Below are 8,230 nucleotides of genomic sequence, written 5' to 3'. Positions count from 1 at the left end.
TTGCCTAAACCTGACTGCGAATGTAACTATAGATTTGTTGCGTGGCGTACAAATGACAAGTGAAAAGCCTAAAATGCATCCTTGGAACACATGGAATTTCGTTGCAGTGTCGTGCTATTTATACGCCTTCTCGTGAGACCGGCTTGAATATTTAGTATGTTTCTGGTGGTGTTACAGGAACAGCTCTACATTTTTAGTAATTATGCTTATTCGCTTTCTTACCGAGAGTTTGATGCAAAGATCGATACAAATCTCATGACTGTACAGTAAATATGAACCTGGAGCCGGGAGCTAGTTAGCTTAGTTTAGCATTAAGATCCAAATACAGAGTTTTATTGTCACAGTGCTATTGCCAGGCAAGTGGAGACTGAAGTTACTGCTCCTGGCCAAAAAAAATAGTCCAGCACATAACCACCTTAGAACCACAAGGATTAAACAATGATTAACCAAATAAGATAATTATTATTATTAAAGAATAATAATAATCGTTAAGTGCTGGGCAGGAAGTGTACAGTGGGTTTTAAAGTTTTTCATTGTAAAATGCTGCACGCTGCAGCCAAAAACAACAGCAACAATGAGCTGAAAGATGCATCTCTGTAGAGAACTGCAGAAGATAATTATTAGTAGGTTCATCAGTATGAGCAACCCCTTTCACACACAAGTAGGTATGTGATCCATGTTAATATAAAATATTGATTATAGCTATAAGTATTTGAGCTGTGGAAGAGTTAGTTGTGCATTTCTAGTAAAGGAAGATTATCAGAAATGTCTGGTAGCAGTCCTGATACACAACAAGCCTCTGACAGCTGCAGATGGTAAACTGTCAAGTTTAGAGCCAAAGTGAAACTACCCCATCTTAAAACAAGCTTAAAATAGCCGGAGCTGTGGGGAAACTCAGGACAGAGGGAGGAGGGTTGAGGAAAAACACTCGTCAGTGCCGGTAACCGAGCAATGGAAAACCGGCTGGCCACTTGGGGAAAACCGTCCACTGCTCCACTCTTCCTGTCCCTGAGCGGTCGTCCATATCTGGTGAATTATCTCTCATTTCCCAAGCTACTTGAAGTGATTGGAAATCTCTCCCCCCATTTCTCTCTGTGGCCTTGCACCCCAAGTCAGCCAGCTGAACCATCTCTGTCCTTGGAGGATCTGTAGGAACACATCAAGGCTAAAGTTGGAGGCTCATTACCTCCCAACTGTAACGCTTGACCCCATGTCACAAGCTAATCCCTTCCCTTCTGCTCTCTCATCTCCCTCGGGTGCTCCTCAGTGTACTTTTCTTTTACTTGGAGCTATTTTGCTTTGATTGGAACAGCTAGCCGCAGATATAAATAGCCTAATATAAATGGGCAGTGGGTGCGTAGGCTATCAGCAGCATTGTCTGTATATTTGGTGAGTCACTGCACATTGAAAGTGTCCAGTTGAGGGAGCATCTAGCCACATTTGTTATAGTGAATATGTAATATGTGAATATGTGATTATTTTTAGATTTGACATCTAATTTCCGCTCCATTGTTGCTGTATTTTTTCATCCGTTGCATGCTTGCTGAAACAGTAGAGGTGATGAGCAGCTGAAGATGTGGTTGTTTTCTAGTTTACTCCACAACAATCTACTAAATGACCTGGGAGATAAATATATATATATATATATATATATATGTATACAGCTGCTAACCTTCACACAGATGAGGCCTGCTCCTGTGTAAGTGTGTACGTCATCATCATTTCCAATCTGTGATTCTTCACTCTATTTTTCGAAGAAATGCCTGAATATACTGTATGACCACATGTTGGCTAGTCTAGTACTGATACTCCAGTACAATGTGTACCTTAAAATTCTTGTTTTTATAGGTGATAGTGACAGTTTCATAACATTAATATAGCTGTCTCTAGATATTCATTTTGGGTTGATAGGCCTTTTTCATGGAACACACGTTGGCATGTCACAGCAGGAAAAGCACGAGTGTAAATAATTAAATGAATGATGGCTGATCTCTAGGGCTGCAACTAAGGATTATCTTCATTGTCGATTAATCTGTCGATTATTTTCTCGATTCATCGATTAGTTGTTTGGTCTATAAAATGTCAGAAAATGGTGAAAAATGTGGATCAGTGTTTCCCAAAGCTCAAGACGACGTCCTCAAATGTCTTGTTTTGTCCACAACTCAAAGATATTCAGTTTACTGTCATAGAGGAGTAAAGAAACCAGAAAATACTCACATTGAAGAAGCTGGAATCAGAGAATTCAGATTTTTTTTTCTTTAAAAAATTACTCAAACTGATTAAATTATTGAATAGTTGAATGAATAGTTGACAACTAATCGATTAATCGTTGCAGAGCTACTGAGTTTGATTTAGCTTCTTCAATTTCAGGGTCCTTAGTATTCTTCATGCTGACTCACTGCCACACTGCCATGACTTATTAGGACAGTTGAATATAACAGAGCCAGCGTTAATGTTATTAGCTACACCTGTGCTTTTCATACTGTGACCAGTCAAAATGTCTGCTGTGACAAATGCCAATCTTTTTGTTTTTAGGGGGGATTAAGGCTTAAAAAGCAGTCAGTGTCAGAGTTGGGTTTAATGTTAAAGTCACGATTAAAGGGTTGTCATAACCACAATCTCATCCCAACTGCTGATTGTAATGTAAAAGTAAAACAATGCACGGGACACGAACAACGGTCTCCTGGATGTAAGGCTTGTGTTTGTTGGCTACGACACCCTGGGAATGAGAACGGGCTGACATAGTCATATTGCACTTGAAACCACATTGATTGATTTTGGGGCACTACAAGACAGAAGAAAAATGCAACAGACAATCCTGTTGCGTAATCATCTTGATTACATCCAGCAGGCATGGATCAACATTATCATCTCATTGGAGTCATGTTTCTTTCTTTTAGCTCTGGTTTGGTCTCCATCAACTCCTGAGGAAAACATCTGGGTCTTTATCCTGCTGTTACTTGTTTCTAACTTTGTCTGTTTGCCCTCTCATGTTGTAAATGTTGTGTACAGTCACTTTACTATAGATCAGATCAGTCGGGGGGTTTAACTCTCAGTGGGTTCGTCACTACGACCTGAAGAACAAAAAAAAAATCTAAATTTAAAGTTCCTACACATTTCACAAAGAATATTGATTTGATGAACTTTAAATGATAATTTCAATTCTATATTATCTACATCTATCTGTCTAGATGATTATCCCAGAATTTAGTTGGTAGTCTCAAATATGGCGTCTGTGAGAGGAACATGTTTGTGGCTGCATCTTTTTTCTCCCCACAGTGGAGTATGAACAATTATTCAAAATGAACTAAACTTTTGTCCCAGCAGCTTAATGGATGAGTATGTACAATCTATTCAATTTGTTAAGCTTTGTCTTTTGTGAATTAGAGGTGATTAGTTTGTTGGACGCTGCTAGGTGAGTGTCATTTAGTTGACCTTCAACTGTTGAGCCTATTTATAGCAACACTTTGGTCTGAATATAGCTCTGCTTACCTGTTAGGTCGTCTGGGTCAGCATTTATAAAGCCTTAACCACACAGGCTGGAACGCTCTGCTAATGCAATTACAAACACAGGACAATTTCAGGCTGTCTCATTAGATTATAAGTGTTTTGGTTGGTATTGTGGAAGCAGGTAGAAAAGAAAAGATTTGAAGTGAATGAGTGAATCCATTGCTACGGGATTGAAAAGGCTCAGATTTACAGCACAGTTTATATACAGTTAGAGTAGAACAAAAGTATAGATATGAAGATGTGAAGTTAAATGAAATGATGCAGTTACGGTGCTTGCAACACGTTTTAATTCTTAATGAAATTGGAATAAATCACATCTCAGCATTTACAGGCATATTTCTTCTGATTTATGATTTACAATAATCTTTTTGTAACAATTTATCAAAATTAGAGATCAAAGTGACAGCATTGTATTTCAATGACCAGATGTGTTTAACATAAATGAATAACATGCCGTGCAAATAACAACGGAGTATTTGGACCAAGTTTAGAGAAAAAGTGATTTTGAGAATAACGTCAAAATATTAAGAGAAAAAATGTAAAGAAAAGAAGTTAAAATTTTACAAGAAGGTAGTCTTTTGAACATAAAACTAGAATTTTATGACTTATTTTTTTATATTATGACTTTAAAGGCAGAATGAGTAGGATGGCTGGTGAGCACCCTAAACCTAACCGCGGTCAGAGGGTCAGGAGGAGGGGCCAATAATGAATGTTGTGTAAACCGCAATCGACAAATCCTACTCTTTCTGCCTTTAAACTCAAAATATTTAAACTTTTCAAAAATACAAATTTATTCTCGAAATATAGCATCTTTTGTCTTTTAATATTATGACTTTATTCTCGTTTTTCCAAACCATGGCCCTACCACTCTGTTGTAAATAGGCAACATTTTGAAACAAATTAAAGGGTCTACAGCAAAACAAAAAAATAACAAACTTAACACATAAGTCAACATCATGTCCCAGGCACAGGCCTGAGCTCTCAACATACATTACACATCTTCACTAATCTAAAATATCTTGTAATTTTGCTTTCAGGTCAGTGTACATCTGAACTTTGATCCAATAACTGAAATATACATTATTTTTTAGACATTCACAGTCACTTAATGAATTCAATGCCCTGAAAGCAACATTGAGTTGGCCGAGGCAGCGAGCAACGAGCAGGACAGACAATACAGTACAGTTCCTCATTAGATTGAAATCTTCAGGGGAACTCTCTCCTGGTTAGTTTTGCTCGGCTGTTTGGGGTTCAGGTAGGAGAGCCTCACAAACACAACGGTGAGAATAGTTCCTGTTATTAAAAAACAAAAAAAACACTGAGATATTCAGCAACATGGCTATGTTATTGAGTATTTGTCTGTAAATTATAGCAAATAGAGTGCTGCAGGAATGAGTCCTAAAACCGGATATGAATTAGCATTTTTGCACTTCCGGTTCCCTCGTCTCAAAGTCAATGGTTTTTTGGTTGGACCGCAGAGGACCAGCCCTACAAACGCTGTGATGAAGTTACACGATTGGTCAGCTGAGTGTTGGAGTTTCCTCATTGGCCGTTGCTCTTTCAAAATGAAAAGGCGGGGAGCAGTCCTTTATGCAAATGAGCCCGTCCAGCGCGACGAGTCCGGCTCACAAAACTTGGACCAAGTTGTCAAACTAGGCGATCTAGTTCTAAAATGAAATGAGATTCAGCAGTGGCATAGCTTATTTTTCTCTTAAAATGTTTTCAGAAGTAGATTTTGGTGGATTGTTTAGACGGAATAACAGCGAGCAAATAACAAAGCAGAAAACCAGGGACCAATCAGATGCATTCCACGCCACCGCTTGAACGGCCAGTTGAGTGGAGCAGCTTGCCACTAGTGTCCTCGCTGGACCTGGTGGACGTGTACCGCTGGATTTAACATTATAAACATGACCACTGACTATTGTATAACAATTTAGCCACAAATTCACAGACTGACCAAACACAGTCCAGCCATCCACTCGGTTTTGACAGAGTCTAGTTTGAAGTGTCGAGTTTTTAGTGAGATGCCTGAAATAAGGTCTGTGGTTAACACAAGGTCAAGAGATTTTAATGTTTTGTTCTACGACATAAAATATGTTGGTAAATATCCCACTGGTGAATATTGAAGTGTTTATGTGTCTTAAATAAGGCGGTTGCAAACAAGCGGCTAAATGAGACTATTAAACGTCATCACACCAAACACTAGTCCACCTTTAGCTTAGTGGTGGTGACGTGAAGTCATGTGACCGTGGTGTAGTTCATTTATAGCCTAACGTTAGCTTTTTACTTCTGGCGTTTGCTTTTACACTTCAAAAATCAATAAAAGTGGTGTTCATTTGTGAAGATTATCTTGTTGAACAAAACGTGTAAGTATCATAAACGTTTGTTTGCCAAAGAGCTTATTTTCTGCAATAATCCAAAAACTAATGGTAATATCCCATTGGCTTTTTGTCTCAAGGACTATAGGGCGATGCTAACTTCCTGCTTGGTCTAAAAAAAATACCTGCAGCACTCTTTAGGCACAGTATCATGAAGCCTCGAAAAAAGTAATGCAATCCCGTACAATGACCCTGCAGAGACTACCAAATACTACTTTTATAAACTTATAATGTATTCTCAATTGGACACATGTTTATGTGATAGTGGCAGTAAAACTGTTTTCGTCATTCTCTCTGCTTACCTATAACTGCAAAGGTGCCAAGCAGAATCCCCACTGCCGACTGAATAGTTGGCATGCCCTGCAGCTGCTTGGCTGCCATTTTGCAGTTCCCTCTGATGTTGCAGGGACACACTGTCACTAACCGGAGGGGAAAACAGGAAAACAAAAACATCACACAACAAAGTAGTTCTGACTAAACAGGAAATACGACTCATTGAAAGAATCTGTGATACGTTTAGGATTGATGCCCCAGAAGTAATAAACACTTTTACTTCAACAAAAACACTGCTTATAACTCATACAAACTCTGTACAGTTGACAAGTGAAAGCCACTAAATGTTTACCTAGACAAACATATAACTAGATTTGTTATATACTGTATCATATATTGAAACTGAATTTCATAGAAGATGACAACACAAACTGAATTTAACTGCAAAATCGCAGGCAGGGAAAACTAAAGGACAACACTCTGCACACCTACACCCTTTATTCCCTTAACCATATGGTTTATTCTGACTTGTGTGTGAGGAGTTATGTGTTGTTTTGTGTTATATATACAGTAGGATGTCAGCAGAGCACAGTCTTAAGAGAGCTGTGTAATCACAAGCCTGGAAAAATCATTTGTAAAGCTCCATTGCATCATTATTAAACAAGAACAGCGCTATAGACAAGCTGGCACACACAGTGGGTTGATCTCTATTGATTGTTCCAACGCTCTCGTCCCATAACCTCCCTGTGTTCGCTTCAGCTTATCAGCAGGAGAGTCGGCATTACCTGGCAGGTTTATGTAGGTGCTCCTGGGAGGAGAGCTGCTGTCAGAGATGGTGAAGGGCACCGTGTAGACCTCCGGGGCCAGGTAGGGGATGTTTAAGGACAGGTTGGTGTGAGTGTCTGTAGGACAAATAAAACATCAAAATGTGCTGTTATTACTATTTTGTTTTAAAGTTACACATTAGACAAAAAACATTTTCTCATTTTGCATGCATGACAAGGTAAAGGTTGACAAAGGCAAGACAAATACTTTTTTATTACATTTTGATTACATTTACTTATCATTAAAGCTTAATATGATAACTTATGGCAGCAAGCTGAACACAAGGTCCAACTTCACAACTGCAGTCTGTTGATGACGTTGGAGAAATAAATAAGTGTGTGCTGCCTGGCAATTGTACTTGTATTCGGTAGAGTGGTATGAGAGTCTCACAAACACAACCATCAGAGTAGTTCCTGGAATTTAAAAAAAAAAACACTGGGTGATTCAGCAACATGTTATTGCTGATTTGTCCCTATAATATAGTGAATAGGCACAGCATCACGAAGCCTTGAAAAATCAAATGCAATCCAGCACAATGGCTTTGCAGAGACTAACAAATACTGCTCTTATAAAGCTGTCTGGCACTTATACTTGTATTTGGTGGATTGGTAGGACAGACAACAATGAGAACACGAAAAACACTGAGATATTCAGCCACATCGCTAAGTTATTGCTGATTGGTCACTAGCTTGAGAAACACATGCACAATGGTAACCACATTGTTTTCACAATTTTTGCTCATAAGAAAAATAAAAAATCCCTTCCTGTGCAGCACTATGAGTACCAGCTCAGAGATTCACAGATCAGAGAAGTCAATTCTGAAAAGGTGTTAAATTAAGCTAAATGCTTTGTTCAGGCTGTTCTCATACGCCGTTCATAGCTATACCTATGAAAAGTAATGCACTGTAATTTGTACAGTATATACCATAGTATGAAATCAATTTGTATGTAATCTATGTAATTGTAGGGAGGAGGTCAGGGATGGAAGTCACCAGGTGTGAAACCAGAAGTCAATGTTGATTTCTTTGTCATGTAACTTCCGTACTTACGTTACGCCATTTCTGGAGTTATCTTAACCCAAACCACGATCTTTTCCTAAACCTAACTAAGTAGTTTTGTTGCCTAAACGGAATTTTATTTTGAAAAGACTGGAGCAGAAATTGTAACGTGCGTCACGTGTTGCTGGATATTCTTAGGAAAATAGACAAAAAATGAGGAATAACTTTTCGGAAGATATCATATAA

The 8,230-nt window shown here is 38.5% G+C and overlaps 1 protein-coding gene across 1 annotated transcript in view; it reads right to left on the bottom strand.

The window, feature by feature from the left end:
- Positions 1-3,774: 3,774 nt before the first annotated feature.
- The window catches only part of cdh16 (cadherin 16, KSP-cadherin), a 35,126-nt gene continuing 30,670 nt past the window's right edge, over positions 3,775-8,230 (bottom strand). The window contains exons 16-18 of the mRNA XM_037750172.1: positions 6,947-7,063; positions 6,191-6,307; positions 3,775-4,803 (exon numbers count right to left, since the gene is read on the bottom strand). Coding sequence (XP_037606100.1) covers positions 4,703-4,803; positions 6,191-6,307; positions 6,947-7,063 — 335 coding nt within the window. The 3' untranslated portion in view covers positions 3,775-4,702. The remainder of the gene's footprint in view (positions 4,804-6,190; positions 6,308-6,946; positions 7,064-8,230) is intronic.

The sequence above is a fragment of the Sebastes umbrosus genome, chromosome 2, assembly GCF_015220745.1.
Source record: "Sebastes umbrosus isolate fSebUmb1 chromosome 2, fSebUmb1.pri, whole genome shotgun sequence".
Lineage (NCBI taxonomy): Eukaryota > Metazoa > Chordata > Actinopteri > Perciformes > Sebastidae > Sebastes > Sebastes umbrosus.
The sequence above is the reverse complement of the archived record's forward strand: the minus strand, read 5'-3'. Positions and strand labels throughout refer to the sequence as shown.